Below are 27,709 nucleotides of genomic sequence, written 5' to 3' on the forward strand. Positions count from 1 at the left end.
CTTACCCCGTAGTGCAGGGCAATGTGTGTGTCTCACTGTAGGACAAAGCACACAGTAGCCACACTGCGCTTTTCATGAATATTAAATTCTGTCACCTGTGCAGTTCAGTACAATGTGACTGACTGTCTGTCTGGGCTCCCACAATATTGTGACTTTTGTACCAATTTACATCAGGTTCCTCTACTGAATATTTGTGTTGCTCACTCACGGGTGCTGTGCTGGCTGAGGGGCGTTTCCTTTATACATAACCAGACGCTCTTTCATCCCACACAGACAGTTCACTCGCTAGTTTCTGCATTTCATTCTCTTACACAGACACACAACATCACTCTCTGCCTCCCTTTCTGTCTCTCCTGTGAAGTTTCCTGCAGTTTTTCTTCTCATATCGTCTGTATATCACAATATTTTTCTTTTCATTCCCCTTAAAAAACAAATCATACACAAATTCTTACTGTGCCCCCGTGTAAGGCTCAGGCTTTGTCCTCCCTCCTCCTCATATATGGCATCAATTGTTTTCTTTGTTCTCAACCATTTCCCACCCAACTTTCTACAAGAGGCATTTACAGAAAAAAACTATTACAAGCTGTATGTTGTGCATGTAGAGCTATGGTGCCATACTTTAACCTTGTCACTTCCACTGTATCACCCTGTATCCTATAACTTGCTCCTGTCTTTGTCACTGTGCAGGGGGAGGTGTCCCTGTGTATAATTCCATTTGTTTGCATCATCCTGACTACACGCATCCCCTCCCCTCCCCGGGGACCCTGTTTTCACAACATACAGAGTTACTTAGCAGGAGTCTGCTGTGCTACAGAGGTAGTAACTCACTTGCTGAGAGTCATTTTGTTTAGTACCATGTGATGTGGTGACTTGCTCGGTAACTGTCCCTCTCCTGTTGTGCATAGAGTAGGCTGTAAAGCATCATATTGAAGGCCATTTTCATTAGACCTCTTTTGAAATGTTACAAAATCATGATTGTGTGGGAAGTCTGAATACTGCTAGAGTAATACACAAAAACTGAATTTGTTTTAATTGTTATCTGGAACTCACTATGAAAATGCAGAGGTACAGGATCAGCTTATTGACCCTGCAGATAGAGAGGGCTTCATCTTCTGTGTGATACCCGCCAGGGGCCAACTGCTTTCTAAGTGTAGGTGACTAGCAGCTGGCTTCAGTCTTTCAGGGAGGTTCTCTGTTTAAATCCCACAAGATGGAAATTACTGAGATGCGTAATGTTGCCATCCTCAGCCTATCCAGACCATAGAATGCACACTCCCATTTTGGAACAGACTGACACCACTCTTTTACCCAGTTGTGTAACATAAATCCACAAGGTCACCTTGCAAAACCTCTTTAGGGGCCTCTGTGGTTTATTGTTGTTGTCCTTTAGACCTCAACTCTTCCCTATCCCCTCTTCCTTATCTCCTTGCTCCATCTCTTTATATTCATCCTTTGTGAGGCCTCACGTTCGTTTATAACATTTATTAATGTTGTTACCACTTCACTCTGCCAGGGGTCAGACTCCCTCTGTTAGGATTTCCAGTTTCACATGTGAAAATAGAAGGAAACCATGGAATTTACACACGAGAAGCAGCACTGGACGCAATAGATGTGTAATATCTGAGGGATTCTGCCAAATATTACAATATCTGCAGAAATAATCTAATGCAATATATATATATAAGTATAATTGCCAATACAGCTAGCCATTGGTTTGCAAAAATATAATGTAAATCAATGGAAATTCAATGAGTTATGTTTTGGGCCCATTTAAAATTGAAAAAAATTAAATAATATTAATAGTTTAAAACTCTGAAGTGCATGATGTAATGCAAAAGCTCTTTTCTATGATAGTCTAAAACTGTTAGCTGTGTTAGTGTGCAGACTGTTAATAAAGCTGAAAATTAAAAAAATGTATTTGAAATCTCCCAAAACACTAAGGGTCAGATTATGAGTGAAGTGGAAAATTGTGCTTTCGCAAGCACAATATTTGCGCTCCACTCATAATACCAGCGCATACAATTGCGTGCAAGCTTTGCGCTCACGAGAGTGCGCTTCCATAGGCTCCAATGGGAGCCTCGTTCTGATGCCGACATACACAGCGCAGAACTTAGCACAGCAAAGGGGGTAAGTTGCACAGTGATGGGCAGCAAATATAAAATGTGTGTGTGTATACATATATATTTATGTGTTCTTGTGTGTGTGTAAATATATACTTATACGTAGATATTTATAGCAGTAACACAGTCCATAGACCGCAATGTAAAGGCACTTTTCAGTGCCATTTTTTTTTCTAACACATCTGCAAACTTTAAGCCCTTAAAACTGCTTTGTGCAGTTATATTAAATAAAAATGCTGATATATATTATTAAAACAAAATAACACAACACTTTATTTTGGGGCAATTGGTCTGACCTCGTAATAGCTAGTTATTTAACGTGCGCCTGTAAATGGGGGAATTTGCCCATTTACAGGCGCACATTAAATTAGCGCTCCACTTGTAATCTAGCCCTAAATGTCTCAACACTGTCCCTTTAAGTACAGTTTCTTCAACTTCTGTACACAAATAGAAAAGGTTCATTAGTTTATCACACAGTTTTAGATAATTATATATTGCTGGTAATTTTTATTTTCAAAGAGAATACACATAAAGTGCAATATATTTTTTTTTTACCTGCTTTTCTATATATGTTGTTGTGAATCGGGGCAAAAAGTAACCATTGTGAAATGAGGGCTACATGTCCATAGCAGTACATTTCATATTCCATTAGAAGCATCAATGCTTTTTAAAAGAAAAATATTATTCCAAGCATAAACCTCCTATAGAAATACATTTTCTCATGGACACAACTAGGAGGCAACCTACCAGTGTGCATGTAAAATCACAAAAGCTTTATTGAAAAATAGTATTACAAAAGTTACAGCATGGCACGGCTTGTTTACATGGATTTTATGTAGCGGAGTGATCCACCGGGGACTTATGCACTCCGGAAAAAGAACAGCCTCGTTTTGGATTCAGGCACACAACGTGACCGGACTGGGCTGACTTCTAGGTTTTGTCAAGTCCTGTAGTAAAGGCAGTTAAGACCAGTAAACACCTTTGTAATTACAAGACATTTCTCTTGTGTTGCTATAAAATAGAATTGACCAAGTCTAAAAAATTTTTAAACAAATTAACATCCTTTTTACTAGTTTTTTTTCAGTAGCCAAACCCTACCCACAATTTGCCTTATTTGGAAGAGCCAATCTGGGCTTTTGTGAGTAGAAAACAAGGCTAGCCCTGGTTATAATGTTAGTATAATATACATTGTTTTATGCCTGTTATCAGTTAAATAAGGGAAAGCTATGTAGCAGGGTTAGCCTTGAGAAATCGGCAAGGTGCATTTCAAGTTTCAGAATTAAAAAACAACAACTCAGTTTTGAGAGCTAAATTACATTAAAATGGGGCAAAATAAGTAAAGTATATTGCAAATCTCAAGGTGTTTACTGTCTTTTGTTTAATAAGGGACCGTAAACACTTGTAATTACAAGATTTTTCTACAGCCTTGCAATAAGCATACTAGTAAGTTTTAAAATGTTTGGAGCGCATTAACACCTTGTTTGGAGTATCTTGTCTGTAGGAGTAGGCACAGCTAAAAGTGGTCATTTTTGTTTTAGCAAACTCTTATTTTGTACCGAAACATTTCTGCTGAAAATAATCTGGGACAGAGATGCTTCAGGCTTAGGCAAATCAGTTCTCAGAATTTGAAACTTCCAAATTTTAATTACAGGAAAAGGAAGCAAAAGAATTAATAAAAGTTTATTGCAGTTTTTTTAACTACTCATTATTAAATCTTTTATATTGCTATCTCCGTGTTTACGGTCCCTTTTAATGTGTCTTGCTGAAGCTTACCTGTCATGGTGGGAAATTACCATTTCCCACCATAATAACAAAAGGACCGCTGAGGCTAGTGAGGCTGAAGACCCTCGAGGAAGCCTAAAGAAAAAACATACCGCACACGCGATGCAGTCAGCATGCGACTTGTAATTTCAGCGAAAAGTTGTAATGGTCTGAGCAAAATTTAAGCATGTTTGTTGCTGCAACCAGTAAACCAGGGCTTGACAAAACCAGGCGCCAGGGTGCCAGTGACAGCTAGAATTTTACCCCTGTATACAAATACTACTGCCTGTCTCCTGATTTTAAACAGATTTGTCCACTTCTGCAATAAACTAATGCTTGTCGTACAGCTTTTGTATGTGTGATCTGTACATTTAGTGTACCTAAATGAAAAATGAGGCTCTGGGGAATTACTTTTGTGCATCACTCAAATCATAAGATGAAGAACATGCTATTAATCTAGGATCAATAAAACAGTTAATTCCCAAGTTTCTTCTAAAACCTGAAAACAATAGAATCAAATACAAAAGATTATGCTACAAAATATTAAAATGCAAGACATCATTTTGTCTGTATGAAGCCCACTCTTTATTTTTATTTATGTTCTTAGCATTTTCAAACAATATTGAGAAAAATAACTTATTTTGATGCAGTATTAAAGGGACAGTCAACACCAGAATTTTTAATAAAACAAGATATGCTCAGATACACAATTACTGGATCAAAGCAGATATTTATAAGAGGCGCCAAACTATCCAAAAAAGTACAATCTGACTAGAAAGTATATAGTATAGAAATGTTTTTATATGTGTGTAAAGACAAATGCACACACACACACACACACATATATATATATATATATATATATATATATATATATATATATATATATATATATATACTGTATATGTATTTACGTATGTCAAGTGCAATTATAATCCGTTAAAATAATAAAAATATAAGATAAAATCCTCCGAGAGAAATCAGGGCACAAGACAATGTCCAGGTTATCTCGCACCTCTAGGCAGCTCCTCTAAAGTGTCACGCCAAAACACAGGAAGAAATCTAAGATACAAAATGTAGAGGGCGCCACATAGTGCAGATCAGCAGGTCAGACCAAGTATATGTCTAAAGCAGAAGTCAGTCTCACTCACTTGGTGGAAAGCACGTGTGTGCTAAACAAGCAGGCCGGAACCATATAAGTCGTCTGGCAGACTCTCAGGCAGATCTTTGGCAGCGGTAATCCTCGTCCCTCTGTGTCCAGGGGTATCCACACAAAGCCACAGGGAGCCTCAGCAGCCAGTCAGTGGTGATGAAAACCAAATGGATGTAGGTCCAAAAGATCCAAATGGAAATAAAGGGCAGCAGCAAGATAAAAGTGTAAAACTTTAATATAGTACTTTAAAACAACATCCAGTTTTAACAGTTTTAAAGTATTATATTAAAGTTTTTACACTTTTATCTTGCTGCTGCACTTTATTTCCATTTGGATCTTTTGGACCTACATCCATTTGGCTTCTATCACCACAATATTTTTTTTTTTTGGACTTGACTGTCCCTTTAAGCAAAATTCTTTACAAGCCGAGTAGTCAATGGCAGTAACGGTCATACCTGATCAATAGCTTCTAAAAATATATCGTTTTTTTTTAATGAACTCACTGCAGCACTTACAGAGCCAGATAAATATCCCTTTGGTGTACTATACTGACTGAAAATGCCTCAATCTGTGCAAGAGACTGAGCAAGTCTACACATCTGGACCATATTCAGATGGTTTATGGTCAATGTCTACCTAATAATCCTGGATAGCTATTTTGTTTGGGGAGAAGATATGTGCTAGTGTGTTCTGCAGCATATCCATTTTTTCCCAAAAAACAGGTTCCCATGCACTCTGCTATTTTTTAAACAATAGTGGTCTGCTACTTTTTCTGTTTTTTTTTTGCTTTGCCAGGACTGCAGGAATTAAGAGGCTCAGTTGCCATGAGTGCAATATTTATCACCCTACTGATGTGACTCGTATTGGTTTTGGAGCTCAGCCAGTTCTCTAAATGATATTTAAGCAACAGTGGTAATGACTCTGCCTTCGGACTCCTCCTAAGATAGGTAATGTTTTGAGGTGCTTTTCAGAACTTGTCTCCGGAATCTAAAGGGTCCTGGTGTTTTTACACCTAAGGAGGAGGCGATGGTTAAGGAAACATCCACTAGGAATAGGACTTGTGCTTTCTACAACTGCAGTTTATATGATGGTGGATTTAATTATAAAAATTGCTTTGCTGCTGCATTTATTATCGACGACACGCAGAAGCAAATTTATTCAGCACACAGACATTAATGTTTCAAATAACAATGGACTGTAACATTGTGAAATTCCCTTGTTAGGAAGGGACCTTGAACAATTACGTACAATGTCCTTTTGGCTGGATTGTGCTCCTCTTGAGCAGATTCTGCATATGGTAGCTTACAAGCTTATGTTCAGCTGGCTATCGTGTTTTTACGCTTTCATGAATAATATTTAGATTTGGCTGCAAAGAGCAGAAACCTTTTCAGTTCATGGTCCTCAAGCCTTTTGTGTTAAAGGGTCATTGGAAAATTGGAAGCTGCATAAAAACCCAACATCATCTCTGAAAAGCATTTCGTAATGAATATCTCAACTTTGTTTTGTTATTTGTCATATATTTTCTTAATCTTCACTCTATAAATACATATATTCGTATACATATACATAGGCTATTATAGAGCTTGAGAAATTTGTTGGACAAACATTTTGAGCTCTTAATACTTTTTTTTCATAAAGAAATGCATATAGCTGGCAAGTCAAGACGCATTAAACTCAAAATGTAATCCCATAAAATATTTATTAATGAAAACCTAACATTGTAACATTCATTATAAATATAGTGTTTTCTTAAAGGTATTCACGCTTCACTTCCTCCCAGAGAGTTCATGCACTAGCGTCAGCAATATGTGCATTTTAAAAACAGGACCTCGCACCAAGGTTTTTGAGCCCTGATGGTGCCCCATAGTGGCCCCTGCCTGCCATCATCAGCCCATCCATTTAGCCATGTGGCAGGCGGCCTACAGCATTTCCACTACACTAAATCTAAAAACCAGCACGACCAGCAACCACTGCAGCATATTGAGAATTTAATGCCAAAGTGTATCCTAGAAAGAATGTAGTTGACTGCCATGTATAAAGTATCTTCTTGCTGGTGTGCACAGGCATAAATACTGACCTATTTGACTGGAACATGTTGGACAAGCATGTGGATTTTGCCCGGCGTGGCTGCCTTTGTGGAGCTGGAGTAGAAGAGCGGTCTAAGGCTAAGGCTGTTCTCGGGTTCTTCATCATGTACACAGGGCTGATCATTTTTGGACTGTCCTTCAAAAATTTTGTCATTTGTTCTATTCAAGTTCAGGACTGAGATCAGGTGGTCTATTCCATTATTTTATTGTTCTAAAGAAGAAAGGTCAGTATTAGCCAGCCCTGGACTTGAAAAAAACAAATTTCTGAAGGTTCCTCATTTCTTTGTTCAGTTGTTTGGTCATTCTTGCTCCTCTGAATAGCTTACTTTGGTGCCAATTGTTGACTTTAAAAATAATTTTGTCTACTACAGGGCAGTAGAAACAACTTTTCATAAAAAAAATAAAATTACATTTCATTACATTTGGAGCCACCTAGTGGTATAAACCTTAACATTTACACGTAAAATCAATATGTATATGTTACGGGCCGGTGGGTAAACCTGACATTACCCAAGCGGCTGTGGGTAAAGCCCGATGTAATGTAATTCCCCCATCTACACTATTTTTTTTTTTTTGCCCTTTCCTGGGGAGTACAAGGAAGACACCCTGCTAATCCTCTAGCATCCACCCCAAGTGAACCTTTGTCCCCCCCTTGACCCTCTCCAGCGGTTAAAAAGATAGTAGAGATGTGTAAATTACAGTGCATCGTATATGTGTTTGATGCAGTGACTTCGCATTCTGAGAAGATTTATCATGTTACATCAGGCTTTAAAGATGACAAGGCTTGACAGATAGATATATCTGGCAAGGTTAGGCTTATGAAGGCTGTCATGTGCTCGTTGAGTTTTCGGGACTGGAAAATACACCATTTTCAGGCTTAAATTACAGTTAAAGGGGGAAAATAAAGAATAATAGTATATTGCAAAGTTTTTTTTTTTTACTATGTATAATTAAGCATTTTATATTACCGTCTCAGTGTTTGTCTCTCTAACGCAGGGCCTGACAAACCATATACCGGGTACCTGTGGCACCATAAACCACTGGACTTATATAGATTTGTGAGCATTGATGCTACCACCGTACTTGCTGTCATGCAACTGCCCCACTTAAAGGAACATAAAACCTAACATGTTCTTTCATGATTCGGAGAGATCATGCAATTTTACACAATTTTCCAGTTTAATTATATTATTAGATTTGCTTCATTCTCTTGGTATCATTGGTTGAAGGAGCAGTAATGTACTACTGGGAGCTAGATAAACACATCAGATGAGTCAATGACAAGAGTCATATATGTGCAGCCACCAATCAGCAACTGGCTCTCAGTTGTGCATTGCTGCTCCTAAACCTACCTAGATATGATTTTCAACAAAGGATACCAAGAGAATGAATTCAATTAGATAGCAGTTGTAAATAGCAGCCTGTCTCTTCTTATGTAGGCAGTGTATGAGCTAAAATTCCCAGCATGCTGCACAGCCAGAGGGAAGTTGCTATTCCTATAAAATTGCTGAGGCTGTGCTGTATTTTGATGGTCCCTAAGCAGACTGCCACTTCAGAACAGTTCTTTTTTGCATTGTTGTTCTGTGTCCTTTTCTGGGGCCTTACTAGAACAGTCTGCCCGGGGACCTGATGCTCTGTTGAATCCCTTAGTTGAACTCTTTATAGGAAAGATTATTGTTTTGAAGAAAACCTGGTATCTTCATTACCCAGCGGCAACTGGTGTGAGACTGGAGAGGTGACATTGCTCAGTATACAGATTTTCACACACTGGCTCAGCTGTTTGCGCATTTATAGCGTTACAATATTTGGACAAATCCTAGGTTGTGGTTTAAAAGCACAAAACCCAGCTGCTTCATATACAAAAATAAACCCTGAAAATGCAAATTCTCATACATTTTACTCTCTGCAGCGGGTATATCAAAGCATTGAAAATACAGTAATGGAAAAACAATCAGGGACATTTCTTTTGACTAATTGGTATATTTAGATGGTTCTACAGCTGATGACATGGCTGAACATATAATATCATGAAACCTAGCTTGCTGATGGCTTTTAACAACCTTTGACATTGATAACTTTTTAAATATTTTTAAGTTTAATTCAGATGAGATTTTGTTTTGCTGCAGCCCATAGCCCCACAGTGCAGGTTGTGCACCTGATATGCCCAGTAGAGTCCTTTTTCTCTAGCACATTATCAGTCTAGCTGCAGTGCAGGTGTCTGTCAGCAGGGGGTGCTTATTTCTGTGTTTGCTTCTCCAGGCTACTATAGGCCTGATTTTCAAAAACTTTTCAGTCTAGAGAGAGAAATTATACTGCAGATTTCACAGGGGCAAAGCTCACTTAATTATCATAGGGAAAAAAGCAGAACCTAGAAGTCCCAGAGAGATGATAGCTGCCTTCCATGTAAAAATAATGCTCTCTGTGATACAGAAGCTCACGGGGATAGTGAGGTTAACAAGGGAGCGCGAGCACCTTTCACTGGTATAAATTCTCAGTTTGTAGCAAATACAAATTAAACTGGAATGTTTTCACTACAGTTTAAGTTGTATAGCTGAGTATACATTACTTTTCCGTCAGTTAAACAAGCATATTGCGAGCTTTGAACAAACTTCACCTGCACATAGCAAGCAAGATAAATCAGTGGAAACTACAGGCGTAAAATGCTTACAGAATACGAGAGGTGTGAGAGCTTCAGACACACCCTGTCCCTTCCACTTGCGTAAATTGTCAGACATATTTTAAATAGAATAAATACAAAGTATTGGTACACAAAAATATTGGTAATTATAGCCATTTTTACACTCTAAGAATATTGCCCTGTAATTAAGGTCATTATATACTGTTTTAAACTTTATAGATGAATTGTCAATAGACCATTGAGTAGCAAAGTTTTCTAATTTCCAACACCACACTTAAAAGTGATTTGCTTGTATATTAACTAATTACAACACAAAGTCAGTTCCAGAGCAGCAATGCACCACTAGGAGCTAGCTGGGCATATCTGGTAAACCTATGATGAGGTATATGTGTGTAGCCACAAATCACCTGCTAGCTCAAGTAGTGCATTGCTGCTCCTGAGCCTACTTAGGTATGCTTTTCAACGAAGGATACCAATGAGAAAAATTTTAATTTTGATACCAAAGGATGCCAAGAAAAGAAATTAATTTTGATAACAGAAGTAAATTGAAATGTCTCTTAAAGTTGTGTTCTCTATATGAACCATCATTTTGTCTTTCATATCCCTTTAATGGCAACATGGCTGTACCTTTAACATGTTCTGTTCTTTTAAGGTTGTCGGCCTGCTCTGAGAATTCAAGATCACCAAGTGTCACATCCCCAGCCAGGTCACAGCCAGGTCACTCGCTGCCCTCTGACCCCATTCCAGCTTTCCAAGGGCAGACTGTTTCACCAGACAGAGCTGCAGGCATCAATAATGTGGAGGAGCAGCAAGAGTCTTCTGAAGACAACACAGAAGACAGAGCCTTCCATTCAGTCTCCCCTTCATTGGCATCCAGCACCCCAGCCCTTCCTGAACGCAACCCCTCTACAACCTCTTTAGATGCTTTTGAAGGTGGTGATCGACGATATGAAGACGAATGGTCAACAGACAGAGAGTCTGAAATCTCTATCCCTGACAGGTGGGTTTAAACTTAGTGTAATAGCAATTTTACCACAACCATGTGCACTCACTTTTTACTGCTCACACTTAAAGGACCACTCAGCACAGTAGATTTGTATAATCAACAAATGCATGATAACAAGACAATAGCACTTTGTCTGAACTTCAAATGAGTAGTAGATTTTTTTTCTGACAATTTTACAAGTTATGCCTGTTTCCACTTCCCCTGTACCATGTGATAGCCACTAGCCAATCACAAATGCATACACGTACCATGTGACAGCCATCAGCCAATAACAAATGCATACAAGTTTATTCTATAAATTCTTGCACATGCTCAAAAAGTGTAAATATAAAAAGACTGTTCACATTTTGTTAATAGAAGTAAATTGGAAAGTTGTTTAAAATTGCATGCTCTATCTGAATCATGAGAGTTTTATTTTCATTTGAGTGTAACTTCTTACTCCCCAGTACAGGTGTTTATTGTGCAGAGATACTAAGTAAGATACAGAGCACTACATGTGAAGTGATAGAAAGGTGTCACATTATCACATACCTAGCTGACTGCACTGTCTTAAAGGGCCACTGCAGTCAAAATGAAACTTAAAGGGACAGTTTACTCAAAAATGTACTCCCCTTTAATTTGTTCCCAATGATCCACTTTACCTGCTGGAGTGTATTCAATTGTATACAAGTAGAACCTTTACCCTTATATTGGCATTTGAAATATTTCATTTAGCAAGTGGTATCCCCACCTATTCTGAAAGTTTGTGGCTGCAGGTCCAAGCTATAGATAAGCTTTGTAAACACAGCCAGCAGAAGAAATTACACTCCCAGTGGGCTATAGCAGAGATAAGGTAATAAAATGTTGATTTTCCATTGTTCTCTAAAAGTACTGGTGGTTGTTTTATGTACAGATATAAGATAAAGAAGCAGGTATAAGTACACAATGTGATACAGTAATGAGATCTGATCATACCTACAAGCTCAACCCATTTTATTAGGCTGTGGCTTCAAAACACAAAATCAGAGCTTTAATTTTCATAATTATTTTTACTCTGCAGTTGGTAAAAAAGCAATTGTAAACACATTAAGGGAAAAACTATTTTACAGTATACTGTCCCTTTAAAGAGCACACAATTTTAAGATTTTTTTTTTTTTCAAATTTACTTCCATTGTGAAATTTTGCACAATCTTTTTATATGCACATTTTGTGAAGCACCAGCTACTACTGAGAATGTGCACAAGCTTATGGGGTATACATATACTGGTCTGTGATTGGCTGTTGTCTGTCACATGGTACAGGGGGTTGGCAAATTGGAGAAAAAAATAATTTGGCAGAAAAAAAATATCTGCTTTTGTGAAATTCAGAGTACGTGTTATTGAAATGTCTTTTTATTATACACTTGTTAATTATGCAATTCTACTGTATTTAGTGCTCCTTTAATGATAAGTTTGTCATTTAATTTATTGTCTTGTTAACTATTTCTGCATTAGGATTTGATTATACAGTAATACTTTATTTTGCTTCTGTTTTCTAGTGACATAAAACCCAAACTTTTTCTTTCATTAAAGAGGATGCAATTTTAAACAACTTTCCATTTTACTTCTATTATCTATGCTTCCTTCTCTTGGTAACATTTGTTGAAGGAGCAGCAATGCACTACTGGGAGGTAGATTAACACATTGGGTGAGCCAATGACAAAAGGCATATATTTTCCAATCACCAGCTACCTCTCAGTAGTGGATTGCTGCCCCTTAGCTTACCTAGGTATGCTTTTCAATAAATGATACTAGCATAATGAAGAAAATTAAATAATAGAAGTTAATTTAAAAAGTTGTTTAAACTTGGATGCTCTATCTGAATCATGAAAGTTTAATGTTGCCTTCTCTGTCCCTTTTTAAGAGAGAGCCATTTTAATCAAATAACTCAATATGGTTTGTTAAAGGGAAAACATCTGTAGGTGGAATTTATTCTATTTTAGAACCTGTAAAGCTATGTTTAGAAAAACCTGCAATGAAGGATTGAGGAAAAGGTTAAAGGGACACCAAACACATCTTGCTTTTGTTTAATATGTGCGTGTTTTCCTTTAGTTTGGGAGACAGTCAGGCTACAGCTCCAAAGATACCAATATAGTAAGCTCATTACAGACAAAGCTGATTTTGGGTCCATGGAATTCTAGGGTTCCCAAATTGCTCAGTGGAGATCTGTTTGCAGCTTAGGTACAGAAATAGCCTCTTGCTTTTGTATAAATATTGTGCTTGTCCCACACGCCCTAGAAAGGCCAAAAAACAAAAACTGTAACCTAGTTTTCTCTTGTAAGGTGTATCCAGTCCACGGATCATCCATTACTTGTGGGATATTCTCCTTCCCAACAGGAAGTTGCAAGAGGATCACCCACAGCAGAGCTGTCTATATAGCTCCTCCCCTAACTGCCATATCCAGTCATTCTCTTGCAACTTTCTACAAGCATGGAAGTAGTAAGAGAGAAGTGGTGAAACGTAGTTGTTTTTTTCTTCAATCAAAAGTTTGTTATTTTTAAATGGTACCGGAGTTGTACTATTTTTGTCCCAGGCAGAAAATAGAAGAAGAATCTGCCTGTGATCTCTATGATCTTAGCAGGTTGTAACTAAGATCCATTGCTGTTCTCACACATAACTGAAGAGAGAGGTAACTTCAGCTGGGGAATGGCGTGCAGGTTATCCTGCTATGAGGTATGTGCAGTTAATTTTTTTTCCTAGAGATGTAAGTACTAGAAAATGCTGCTGATACCAGATTTATGTAAGGTAAGCCTGAATACAGTGATTTAAAAGCGACTGGTATCATGCTTACTTTCAGAGGTAATACTCTTATAGAATTTCAATATAAAACGTTTGCTTTTTGCGTACCAAACCTGGGTTTTTACCTAAGGTGGTATCTAATAAGAATATCAATCAGGAGATTGTTGTTCCGTCATTGTGTCCTAATCCTTCTTCAAAGAAGGAACGTCTATTACACAATCTTGACGTGGTTCATGCTTTAAAGTTTTATTTACAAGCTACTAAAGATTTTCGTCAAACATCTGCTTTGTTTGTTGTCTACTCTGGACAGAGGAGAGGCCAAAAGGCTTCGGCAACTTCTCTTTCTTTTTGGCTAAGGAGTATAATACGCTTAGCTTATGAGACTGCTGGCCAGCAGCCTCCTGAAAGGATTACAGCTCATTCTACTAGAGCTGTGGCTTCCACATGGGCCTTTAAAAATGAGGCTTCTGTTGAACAGATTTGCAAGGCGGCGACTTGGTCTTCGCTTCATACCTTTTCAAAATTCTATAAATTTGATACTTTTGCTTCTTCGGAGGCTATTTTTGGGAGAACGGTTTTACAGGCAGTGGTACCTTCCGTTTAAGTACCTGCCTTGTCCCTCCCTTCATCCGTGTACTTTAGCTTTGGTATTGGTATCCCACAAGTAATGGATGATCCGTGGACTGGATACACCTTACAAGAGAAAACATAATTTATGCTTACCTGATAAATTTATTTCTCTTGTGGTGTATCCAGTCCACGGCCCGCCCTGTCATTTTAAGGCAGGTATTTTTTAACTTTAAACTACAGTCACCACTGCACCCTATGGTTTCTCCTTTCTCTTGCTTGTCTTCGGTCGAATGACTGGATATGGCAGTTAGGGGAGGAGCTATATAGACAGCTCTGCTGTGGGTGATCCTCTTGCAACTTCCTGTTGGGAAGGAGAATATCCCACAAGTAATGGATGATCCGTGGACTGGATACACCAAAAGACAAATACATTTATCAGGTAAGCATAAATTATGTTTTTTTTTTTCTGTTTGTTCTCTTTCTAATGGTAGTAAGAGTCCACAAGTTTTTACTTTTTGGGAATTATATCACCTAACCACCAGGAGGAGGCAAATACACCCTACACCAGAGCTTTCAAGTATCTCTCCTACTTCCCCTTCCCTCCCAGTAGTTCTTTGCCTCGTCAAGTAGAGGTCAAACATGGAGATCTTCTACAATATTGAGACTATTACATAGTTTAGATGTTGTCAGGACTTTGAGATTCTATCTTCAAGTGACTAATGATTTTCATCAGTCTTCCAGCCTGTTTGTCCTTTTTTTCTGGAAGTCGAAAGTGCCAGAAGGCTACTGCAGTATCTTTGGCTTTCTGCTTGAAGGGTTTGATCCACAAAGCTTACTTGGAGGCGGGATAGCAACTGCCTGTTGAGACTACTGCTCATTCCACTCAGTCTATTTCTACTTCCTGGGCTTTCAAGAATGAGGCTTCTGTAGAACAGATATAGAAGGCTGCAACCTGGTCATCTTTGCATACCTTCACAAAGTTTTATAATTTCAATATTTTGGCCTCAGCAGAGGCAGCCTTTGCTAGAAAGGTTCTTCAGCCAGGGATTCCAAGTAAATAGGTGCCTGCCTTACCATGTTCCACTTGTTTTTTTTCATGGAATCCTCAGCTTCAGTATTGGTAACCATTGATTGGTAACTTGATAAATTAATTTCTTTCTTGGTAGTGAGTCCACAAACCCACCCAATTTAATTCTGGTGGTGGCAGTTCTAATTTGCACCCCTTTACCCTACAATCCTTCTTATTTCTTCTTTGCTCAGCTATAAGTACTACTGGGTATACGAGATGGTATACTTGAAAGCGTTTGTGTAGGGTGTCTTTGCCTCCTCCTGGTGGTCAGGTGATGTAATCCTCAAGAGTAAGGACTCATGGATTCTCACTACCAAGAAAGAAATTAATTTATCAGGTAAAAATAAAGGTTATTTTTTTTCAATACACAGCAAATTGCCTAAAACAAGCTTTTTGATTTGCAGCATGGTGACGAAAACATAGGTTAGAGATTTTGCTTTTTGGCCTTTATAAATAGCTTTGGACAAAGTAAATTTTTTACACAAAACCAATTAAAAAAATGCTTCAAAACTATAAAATGAGTATGTTCAGTAAGTCATGGCGTGTTCAGTTTTCTATGTTATATCACATTTTTGTGTTTATTATTAGTTTTTTCTTTGTAATTTATAATCAGGCCAATGTACTGACTAAAGACACAAACACCTCAAGGTATGAAATAGTATGAGATCTGGTGTAATAAGCACAGAAAAGAGAATTGCTAACTTTTTCTTGTCTAGTTTAAGAGGGATTTTTATTCTTTTTTTTTGAACTGAATTTATTGTATAATTTCAAGCTCAATATTGCAGAATATTATTAGGTTACATGATACATTGTTTTTGCTAAAGCTGAATTATAACAATCACTTGATGTGAAAACCATCTTTCTTAAAATGCGTCCAAAATCATTATGGGCTGGTTGATGAACATAGAGCTCCCTCTAATGGCAAAATCCAGAACTTCATAATGCAGTAATTGTGCGTGGACTAAAATATATATTTTTATCAGGCAGATTAATTTGCCTGCATTGTGTGTGTGTTTTTTTTTGTTCTGTTAGTAAATAGACCTTTTTTATTATTATTATATTTAAGAGCAGCCAATTCTGTAGTGCACAAAATGACACACATTTGTAGTAAAAAATACAGGAACAGATTAAACAAAAAATAATGAATACAGGAGGGCCTGTAGAGGTAGGTATGGAATGAATAAGGATAGAAGGCTATAGTATAGAGTATATAGTGATCTGAACAGAAAATGATGTAATGTTACAAAAATGTAATAGTCTAACATTAAAATTATTATTTTTCTTCATAAACGGGAAGAGTCTACAGCTGCATTTATTACTTTTGGGAATTTAGAACCTGGCCACCAGGAGGAGGCAAAGACACCCCAGCCAAAGGCTTAAATACTCCCCCACTTCCCTCATCCCAAAGTCATTCTTTGCCTTTCGTACCAGGAGGTTGGCAGAGAAGTGTCAGAAGTTTTCGATAGTCTCTTATGGATGGTAGTACTCTTCAGCATGGGACTGAAGTTTTAAGTAGTCCTGTCAGCCTATCAGTGAGAGCATGGGTGCATGTTAGAGTCCAGCGATGCAGGGAGAGTCTTTCTGCGAAACCATCCCAACTCAAATTAACAGCTCCACAAGCAATCAGCATTGACGAGTTTCACTGCCTGCTTTTTTCTCTCAAGTCCATGGCAGAGGCGACGCTACTATCTGTCACACTTGAAGGACGGTGGTCCTGTTCCACGCCGTAGATTCCGGTAAGATCGATTCATTTTCTTTCATCATGGATGTATTGTAATTTTATCCGAGAGGGGCTTCAACCTTTCGGGGATAACTTTTACATAGGGTCTCAGTGAGGCTCCTTTTTGTATCTAGGAATCAAGGGTTAATATCTCCTGAGGGAAATTATTGAACAGGGGGTTTATAATCCTGTTTGTTATGCGATTCTGTCTGCTACTGTGTAGTGTTGCTTCGGCTCATGGCTATTTTGGAACATAATGGCCTATATCTAGTGACACAGCCTTTTCGTAGGCTCATGTAGCCCCATTTCTGTTTTCCTGACCACGTAGCGACGGAGAAATCCTGGTCCGCTGATTTCTGGTTCTCTGGAGGTGGCAGTGTCCCAGTTATGGAGGATTCTCTACTTCTTGCGAAGAATATGAATTGGCTCGGGTGATACATGCCCATCAGTTATGTTCCGAATGCCGTTTTAGAGTGCTTTGTTCCTCGGGATCGGGGAATCTGGTGCCCACTGAGCCATCCGTCTCTGGGGATTCTATTTCTCACGAGACAAGTTCCCTACCATCAACTCTTACTACGCATGCAGGTAACCCAAACGCTATTTATCCTTTCTAGGGAGTGTGGCCTGTTCCCACCAGAGATTACGACACGGTTCCGCATGGCCATATCTTTGGCGCTGGTGCATCTGCACCTCCTGGGAGTGTGCTTATGATATTGTCTGTGTTTCGTTAACCGGGGCTTGCCAGGCGTGGGATCGCATGGTCCAGATCAGCCTTCTGGGTGAGCGACTGCCCCTGAGGCCTCAGGGGGTGAACCTTCGTGTCCGGTGTTTCCTTTTGTCCCGGCAGAGGTATGTTGAGCCTTTCGTTATAGACTGGCACGCCTTCGGGTCCTACTAAGGCACGTTTTTGGCGTTGCTGAAGGATCCCACTCTTAATGGGTCTGGGGATTCTCAGTCTTACTCTTCGACTGGCTTGCATACATAGACATAAGGGAATGAAGTAATCTTTTTATTGTCTTCGTTATTTGTGTATCCTTTTCCAGTTCTGAGCTTGGAAGTCTTGGGCCCCTGTTGGGCTGGTCCTGCGGGTCTGTCTGTTCTTCCTTGGCGATAACCTACGGGTTGCCTTAGCTTTTATTTTCATCTGGTGAGGATGATTTTTATTTGGTTTAAAGCCCATGTTGTGGTGTGATGTTTCCTTTGGGAATTTTCCTCTCTGGAATTCATACTCGCGATTTTGTTCGCTCTGTTTACAAAAGTCTGTCTGACTGTTCTTTATCCCTCCATCATCGGAGGAGACTCTATGGGGCCATGACAGTGCTGGTTTCAGGCTGGTCCTGACTGGGTACAAATCCTTCTGTCTTTGAAGCCTAGTTCAGACACGTGACACCTTTTTTATGTCCGGTTGGTCCGGTGAGGGCGCCTAGTGATCACAATATGATTGAGTGATTGTCTTGTTTTACAAGCTTCAACTAGCATCCTGAGAGGACTTGAGGGTCCGTGATTGCTTAGGGGCATGGGTAATTGGTTCTGTCCTCATTTGCCTTTCAATCTAGTGGGCCGGGACTCCGTTGAGATCCGTGGCGACATGCTCAGTCGTTTCCGAATTTTCCGGGAACTAGAGTGTTCCTCCCCATTGTGTGTTGGAGACTTGGAGGATTTAGGTCCTTCATACCGCCGTTCTTACAGTTTTGCCTTTCATGGTCTCTTTGGAAGTGTCCTTTTAGGACTTATTCCTGTTTAGAGGTTCTCTTCCTTTGGGTCGAGATTTTCTGGACTTTGTCCGTTTTTTGTGGTGGCCTTGGCTGCTTAATTAGGAAGTGAAGGCCGTGGGGCTCTGTCTTCCTTCGGGAGTTAGTCGTCTCCATATCAGGGGCGATAGGAGGTGTTGTCTCTTTTTTTCCAAGCTTTTTGCTTAGGGGATGTTTTTTTGCCTAGGGTTCGGGATGCTTTGCTTTCTTCTCCCTTGGGTGTGGTCCTCTGGAACGTTAATCTGAAAGGATTATGGAGACTAGCCTTTCTTCTACTCTCTTTCTGGTGACTCTGTTCTCGTTTTCATCTCCCTTAGTGCTGCCCTGGGGCCTTTGGGCTCTAGAGAAATTGTGTGACTTTGTTGCGGCCTAGTACCTTGCTGGGGGGGTGTTGACCTCTGGCTAATGGTGTTCTCTTCCCTTTGGGCTTGGGAATTACAAGTGAGTCTTGTACCCGTTCTCCGGGTTTCCCGGTTCTCATGCCCTGTGAGGTCTGATTGCTTCAGACGGGGTATCTTGTGTTCCCTGAGGGTGTCGCTCGTTCTAGGACGATTCTGGGTCCCGGGTCTGGAGTTCTTGTCTTGGATCCTTCTTGGATGTCTGGAGACTTATGATCCGATGGACTGGTTCGGGACGACCCAGTTTTTTTTCAGGGACCCTATGTTGCTACATAGGGGCTAGCTCATTGGGCTTGCAAGCAGGTAGGCCAGCTTTCTCATCCACCTTCGGGTACTGGTTATAGACTTTAAGGCCTGACCTGTCCTTCGGACGGAGTGTGCTCCTCTATGGGGAGTTTTTTTCTCTGTTGGGTCAACAGTGTTGTCTGGATGATTTTTTATTCAGTCCGTGTTTTGATCATACTATGGCTTCATGTCTTGTGGACATGTACGCTGTTCTTATCTGTGCCCTTCCCTTTGGAGGGGATATTTTATCTTCCTTATGAGTTGGGGTTTCCTCTCTCTGGAGGGTCCTTGTCCTGCCCTGTGTGTAGGTGGTGGGATCAGGTGGCTTATTTCTGTAAGGGGCAGCATCTGCTGCTCTGTGGGCTCTGTTCCACCTGTTGGAAATTGGTCTCTCTACGTAGAGGCCTTCTAAGAGAGTTGTGACAGGTCTTCCTACAGATCTATTGCACTTTTCTCTGTTCCAGGTCCTAGGGGGTTCTCCTTGGGAGTGCCTTATTTTGAAAGAGCAGATTGGGTTGGCACCCGAGCTCTGTTGGGGTGGGTGAGTCCCCCCTTTTTTCTTCCATTACCTGGGGGCTTGTGGTTGGGGTCTTCTGTCCCCCTGTCTATCAGACATGTCTGTCGCTTAGGCTGGTCTGATGTTGGAGCAGGATCTGAGATCTGTTGCTCTGCTATTTCGTCCTCGGAGCATTCGAGGTGCAGTAATCCTTTTTGAGGTTTCTCCTTTCTCCACATTCAAGATTTGTGGGAAGGACTGGCGGCTCTTAGCCTGCGACGTTTTCCGCTGGTTAGTGGATACTTAGCAATCTGAAGGATCCTATCTTCAGCTTATTCGACTTGCCCTGCAAGTATTTAAGTTTCAGATTCATTTTTAGATGACTGCAGCGTGCAGTGTTTTTGCTTCAGGTGTTGTTCGTCAGACCTATCTAAGCTTGCTGCACGAGGTTTCGTTCTGAATATTTTGGTATTCTGAGATACCTTTTTGCGACTTGGGGACCTTTGTCTTCAGTTGCTTTCTAGAGTGCGGTTGCACTGTTAGGGGAAGATCCTCTCTCTGTTTCAGACTCCCGGCCTTATCCCGTGGTTTCTGTATTTCTGGGGTCAGGGCTATGCCTCCCCTTGTTTCTATGAGACTGGTTGGGTCTCTGTTAGCCTGACCGGGTTTCTCAGGTTTTTGCTCTGTGTTTTTGTTTAGGACTTATTGTGCCCTTTTTAGGGTTTTTTTCTGGAGTCTCTTATGCTAGCTGGAAGCTAACTCAGCATACTAATGCACTGTGGCTACTCTGCACTGTAGCAAGCCGAAGGTTGCAAGTTCGATCCCTGGCGAGGTCTACTCAGCCTTTCCTCCTTTCGAGATTGATAAAAGGAGCAGTGCCTTTAGTCCCTTAAGGGGGATTAGCCGTGCTTTACAAGTACAATCATGTTTTCTCCGTGCCTTTTCTTCTTTGTGGAAGAATACGGTAGTTTGTTCCCTTTCTTTAGTAAGGGGTGTGTTGTTTGGAGACAAGGCTGTGGACTATCTGCGGGTCAGTGTCCTTGGGCCTTTTCCTTTTTTTCAAAGTTGTTCTCGGCTTCGGAAGAAACAGGATTTTGTTGGGTAGGGGTTTTCAGGCCCCGTGCCCTCAGAATGGGCCGCCTCTTGTACCCTCCCGTTTTTGCATTCAGTGTCCTCAATAGCTTAGGTATTGTTTTCCCAAAAGTAATACATGCAGCTGTGGACTCTTTCCATTTATAAATAAGAACTTAAATTATGCTTACCTGATAATTTTCTTTTCTTCAGATGGAAAGAGTCCACAGCTCCCCACCCGTATTTTTTCTGTGGGGCGTCTGTTATTTTTGTTCTTCTGGCACCTTTTCACCCTGATGTTTCTTCTACTGTTCCTTGTTCCTTGGCAGAATGACTCCTGCTTAGCAATATTGATTTATAACATAATATTTATTAACATATTTACCTAAACTTTGTTGCTAACTAGAAATCATTTGAGATAGAGATACGGGTGTAAATCCAGGTACGTCATTTTGTGACGTCATGGATAGCGCGAAAATTATTGTTATTTAAACCGCCTGCATTAGCAGAAATGTATATGCACTTTGTCAGCATACTTTTACTGATTTTAATCGCTCTTGAGAAAGACGGACTGTTGCCGTTGAAACGCCGGAGGAAGCGCTGCAGCAGCTCTCCGGACTAAAAGGTACATTTTTTAAGAAAACGCTTGAAATGTCAATTTTGATGAATTAAAGTGCCCTTGTTTTTAATAGGATTATTAAAAACCGGGCACTAATTCGTCAAAATAGACCTTCACTTTAAGTAGTCCTGACAGCCTCTCAGTGAGAGCATGGATGAAAGTTAGTCCGGAGATGCAGGGAGAGTCTTTCTGCGAAACCATCCTGACTTATATTAACAGCTCCATAAGCAATCAGCGTTGACGAGTTTCGCTGCCTGCTTTCTTCACTCAAGTCCATGTCAGAATCAACGCTACTATCTGTCAAACTTGAAGGACTGTGTATACTGTTAATATCTCCTGAGGGGGGTTATTGAGCAGTGGGACTGGCGGGCAGTTCTTGTGGACTGGCGGGCTTTTCTTGGGCCTACATGTCGCACCTCGTGACCGGGCATGGTCACGTTTTCATTCTACATTTCTGTATTCATGACCGAGTGTCGGTGGAGAGGATCCGTTTGTCTACTTGTCTGGGTCATAGGAGGTGGTGAGTGCCCCAGTTATTGGGGGTGTAAGGTGCCAGTTGCTTTTGTCCATAATTTAATAAGTCAAGCTATGGAGGATTCTGATTGTTCGGAGAAGGATTTCTCTGATTCAGATTCTGTTACTTGCGTAGATTGTGGTGAGGCCAGGGTAATCCAGCCCAATCAATGATGTTCCGTATGCCGTAATAGAGTGCTCTCTTCTCCCTCTGGGGAGAGGTTAGAGACCGCTGAGCCATTCGCCTCTGAGGATTCTGTGTCCCATGAGGTGGGTTCCCTAGAATATTTTGTTCCTACACAGGTAGTTGTCCCGTATACCTTTACCCCTTCTCCTTGTTCCTTGGCAGAATGACTGGGGGATGAGGGAAGTGGGAGGAGTATTTAAGCCTTGGGCTGGGATTTCTTTGCCTTCTCCTGGTGGCCAGGTTCTAAACTCCCAAAAGTAATGAATGCAGCTGTGGACTCTTTCCATCTGAAGAAAAGAAAATGATCAAGTAAGCATAATTTAAGTTATTGAACAGTACAACCATATACAAAAAGAGAGAACAGTCTGACAAGTCATTACAACTGTTTTAAGGGTTATGTATAAAAGTATATTGGACGAATGGTCATGATAGGTATGTAGTATTAACTTGGACAAAGGTAGAACCTGGACAGGGCTAGTTTTTAAAGAACAGCAGAACAAAGAACAGTTATTGTTTCAGTTGCTAGGTTGTATCGCCCACAGCAATGTGAGTACTCAGCCCTTTCTTGTACACTTTACAGGTATGAGTTCCAACCTATTTCCCCCCCTCCAATTTGTGGAGCTGTCAGCCCTACTTCCTGTGCTGCCTACTACAACACATCAGCTGCCAAGGCGGAACTTCTGAATAAGATGAAAGATCTACCTGGGGTGCAGGAGGAAAGAGGAAATATAGTAGGAGAAGTGGAGGAAGAGGAGGATGAGCTATCCATCAAGAAAGTGAGTACAAGCAGATTTGTCCTTGAATCAGGTTACTTATATGCTACCAGAGAAATATTTTTTTGAGCAATTTATTGGTGAAGTGTTATTTTAAGAGTAAGACTATGAAATGTCTGTCCCCATGATTTGATCTCTACTGCCTCTTGTTTACATACATTTTCTATAGCCAATACTGTAGTATTGAAACTTTCAGATGCCAGGTTCAGCAAGAAAAATGTGCTATTACAAATGTTAAAATAAAGATAAATGCTATACTCAAAAGCTGTTTGTACATTATATACCAGTAGGTAAAATGGATCTTTGGGAATACATGAAATGGGAGAATATTTTTCAGTACAATGTCCATTTTAATTACCTTGTGTCTTTGTATCTGTCTCAGTAACTTTTCTTTCTTCCATATTTTACCTGTCCTACTTCCATTTATCATCACTTTAACCTTGTTACTAATATCAGTTTCTCCTTCTTGGTTGTGTTCCACTTTTATCTAATATTTTTTTCTCTCATTTTCCATCTTTCAGATGCAGCTCATAGACAGCATCAGCAGAAAGCTATCTGTCCTCCACGAAGCCCAGCAGGGCCTCCAGGAAGATATTAATGCAAATTCTATGCTAGGCAGTGAAGTGGGGGAACTTCTTAAGAGTGTCTGCAAACCAAATGAGTATGATAAGTTCCGGACGTTTATAGGTGATCTGGACAAAGTGGTTAATCTGCTACTATCTCTTTCTGGGCGCCTGGCTAGGGTGGAGAGCGCATTAAGCAGCGAGGACCCTGAACCTTCAGTAGAAGAAAAGGTATGAGTGGTTTCTTGTGTCTTAACTCTTTCTATCAGATTATTTTCTTTCTCTAGGCTTAAGTCATGGTGAATAGCAATTTGTGTGCAAGAGATCTCTAGTTTTGAACTATGCTAACCTCATTTAGTAAGTCTTTATTTTTAATTTGCAATTATCAGTTTGTTAGGGTTGTATTTGTCACATTAAAACAATTATTTCAGGGTGATTTGCTTTATTCTCTAAGACAGGGTTGGTAAATCTTTGTGAGAGTAATGTGCCCAAACTAACAATAATCATTTAAAGGGCCATTAAATACAGTAGACTTGCATAATCAACAAATGCATAATAAATAGACAGTGCAAAAGTTCCAAATGAGTACAGGTACAATACCCCAAATCAGGATTCCAAAACCCAAACTTATTCTGAACTCAAAACTTTTAAATTAATATTTAAAAAAAATAAATAAAAATAATTAGCTAAAATTACTTTTTTCCCTGTCTGTAAAGTCACAAACTTCTCTGCCTATGTGTGTGGTTTGATTTTTGTGATGTAAAATGCAAATAATTGTCTGTATTTATTTTAAACAACAAATATTACCTTTCTGATCACTGTAGTGTACTACCTTTTTGACGATACTATGTATACAAAAGTATAAAACTATCTTTAGATTGCACGTATAAGCTGTATTATGATGAAAATATTACCTAAATTACATAAGATATTGTTGTTTACACTTGGTTCCATCCCCTCACAGATACAAATATCTCCTAAACAGTTTGGATAAACGGTTTTCTATCTGTAGCTAATTAGTTTTGACAAATTTCAGTTTGTCCCATTTTACATCAGCCAATCACAGAATGCATACATGTATATACTGTAAACTCCTGCACATACTCATTTGTAGCTGGTGCCTTATAAAATGTGCATATAAAAATAATTGTGCAGAAAGTTGTTTTAAAATGTTGTGCTCTATCTGAATCATAAAAGTTTTTTAATTTTGATTTTAGCGTTCCTTTAAAGGAACAGTCAAGTCAAAATTTAAACTTTAATGATTCAGATAGGACATGCTATTTTAAACAACTTTCCAATTTACTTTTAATATCATCAAATTAGCGGCTTCTTTTTTTTTTGGTAATCTTTGTTGAAAGCGAAACCTAAGTAGGTTCATAACTGATTTCTAAGCTGTTGAAAGCCGCCTATTATCTCAGTGCATTTTGACAGTTTTTCACCGTTAGACAGTCCTAGTACATGTGTACCATATAGATAACACTGTGCTCACTGCCATGGAGTTACTTATGAGAGGGCACTGATTGGCTAAAATGTTGCTGCAGTTTGCAGAGGCTTAGATACAAGGTAATCACAGAGGTAAAAAGTATATTAATATAACGGTGTTGGTTATGCAAAACTGGGGAATGTGTAATAAAGGAATTATCGATCTTTTTAAATAAAAACAATTTTGGAGTAGACTGTCCCTTTAAATATTTTCTTACACATGTCCATCTTTTGTATAGGGGTATTCTAAAGCAATGATGTAATGCTCTGAATAATTAAAAAAATTCTATTACACTAAAGTCAAACATTTTCTTTCATGATTCAGATAGAGCACACAATTTTAAACAACTTTCCAATTTACTTTTATTATTAGTTTTTTTTACAGTTTTATATGCACGCTTTCTAAGGCCCCAGTTCTTATTGATAATGTGCAAGAGTTCACAGGTATAACAAATATCAGCCTGTTATTAGCTGATACAAGAAAATTTAGTAGTAACACAATGGAAGAACTAAATGAATAGATGAATACTCTCCTCTGAAACTGTGACCGCAGCCTTCCCTCATTTTTCTCCCAGACTGACTTGAAAATGTGCAAAAGCATGGAGGCGCTGGTCCACAGAGGAGGACTCACGTTCAGGTTCAACTGGTTATTCTACGTAGAAAGATTCACAGTCATGCAGTATCCACCAATATTTGTGGAATCAGGGATATATACTCACAAGATAGAGTTGGGTGTTTGGCTCCTTAATAAAGAACAAGCGTATAATCTTGTAAGATAAACATTTTTTATTTCTCAACGCGTTTCAACAGCAACAGTCCGTCTTTCTCAAGAGCTATTAAAATCAGTAAAAGTATGCTGACAAAGTGCATATACATTTCTGCTAATGCAGGCGGTTTAAATAACAATAATTTTCACGCTATCCATGACATACCTGAATTTACACCCATATCTCTATCTCTAATGATTTCTAGTTAGCAACAAAGTTTAGGTAAATATGTTAACAATAAATATGATGTTATTAATCAATATTGCTAAGCAGGAATCGTGTACATCAACAATTGTATTTATAAAAAGAATACAATCATATTTTTAAATTCATTCAATAAAAACATTCAATGAGAAAATTCAATGGAAACATTTGACCGATAAAATCTAGGAGGCGTGTTGATCTTACATCGACTTTGTTCTCAATCGAGTAGTGAACAGTATTCAGTTCCCAAACAGGTCCGTTATGTTGCGGTTATTTCACGTTTATAACTGTCCAATCATAACAATAGTCTTTTTATCAAGTTATTAGTAAATTCAATCGCTAAACACATAAAAAGAGACAATCGTGAATAACATAATATAGGCGACCTCAAACTTAAAAGGCAATTAGATACATAAATATTCTTTTTATGTATTTGGCGATTGACTATACTAATAACTTAATAAAATGACTCCATTGTTTTATGATTGGACCGTTAAACATGTGATATAACCGCAGCATAACGGACCTGTTTGGGAACTGAACACTGTTCACTACTCGATTGAGAACAAAGTCGACGTAAGATCAACACGCCTCCTAGATTTGATTGGTCAAATGTTTCCATTGACTTTTCTCATTGAATGTTTTTCATTGAATGAATTTAAAAATATGATTGTCTTCTTTGTATAAATACAATTGTTGATGTACACGATTCCTGCTTAGCAATATTGATTTATAACATAATATTTATTAACATATTTACCTAAACTTTGTTGCTAACTAGAAATCATTTGAGATAGAGATACGGGTGTAAATCCAGGTACGTCATTTTGTGACGTCATGGATAGCGCGAAAATTATTGTTATTTAAACCGCCTGCATTAGCAGAAATGTATATGCACTTTGTCAGCATACTTTTACTGATTTTAATCGCTCTTGAGAAAGACGGACTGTTGCCGTTGAAATGCCGGAGGAAGCGCTGCAGCAGCTCTCCGGACTAAAAGGTACATTTTTTAAGAAAACGCTTGAAATGTCAATTTTGATGAATTAAAGTGCCCTTGTTTTTAATAGGATTATTAAAAACCGGGCACTAATTCGTCAAAATTGACCTTCACTTTAAGTAGTCCTGACAGCCTCTCAGTGAGAGCATGGATGAAAGTTAGTCCGGAGATGCAGGGAGAGTCTTTCTGCGAAACCATCCTGACTTATATTAACAGCTCCATAAGCAATCAGCGTTGACGAGTTTCGCTGCCTGCTTTCTTCACTCAAGTCCATGTCAGAATCAACGCTACTATCTGTCAAACTTGAAGGACTGTGTATACTGTTAATATCTCCTGAGGGGGGTTATTGAGCAGTGGGACTGGCGGGCAGTTCTTGTGGACTGGCGGGCTTTTCTTGGGCCTACATGTCGCACCTCGTGACCGGGCATGGTCACGTTTTCATTCTCCATTTCTGTATTCATGACCGAGTGTCGGTGGAGAGGATCCGTTTGTCTACTTGTCTGGGTCATAGGAGGTGGTGAGTGCCCCAGTTATTGGGGGTGTAAGGTGCCAGTTGCTTTTGTCCATAATTTAATAAGTCAAGCTATGGAGGATTCTGATTGTTCGGAGAAGGATTTCTCTGATTCAGATTCTGTTACTTGCGTAGATTGTGGTGAGGCCAGGGTAATCCAGCCCAATCAATGATGTTCTGTATGCCGTAATAGAGTGCTCTCTTCTCCCTCTG

At 39.3% G+C, this 27,709-nt stretch overlaps 1 protein-coding gene across 2 annotated transcripts in view; it reads left to right on the forward strand.

Annotated features, from left to right (window-relative positions):
* The window catches only part of SHROOM4 (shroom family member 4), a 171,641-nt gene that overhangs the window by 130,402 nt on the left and 13,530 nt on the right, over window positions 1-27,709 (forward strand). For both annotated transcript variants that reach the window (XM_053699005.1, XM_053699006.1), the window contains 3 exons: window positions 10,411-10,758; window positions 22,780-22,975; window positions 23,494-23,766. In XM_053699005.1, the coding sequence (XP_053554980.1) occupies window positions 10,411-10,758; window positions 22,780-22,975; window positions 23,494-23,766 (817 nt within the window). The remainder of the gene's footprint in view (window positions 1-10,410; window positions 10,759-22,779; window positions 22,976-23,493; window positions 23,767-27,709) is intronic.

The sequence above is a fragment of the Bombina bombina genome, chromosome 1 (assembly GCF_027579735.1).
Source record: "Bombina bombina isolate aBomBom1 chromosome 1, aBomBom1.pri, whole genome shotgun sequence".
In the NCBI taxonomy this organism is placed as follows: Eukaryota; Metazoa; Chordata; class Amphibia; order Anura; family Bombinatoridae; genus Bombina; species Bombina bombina.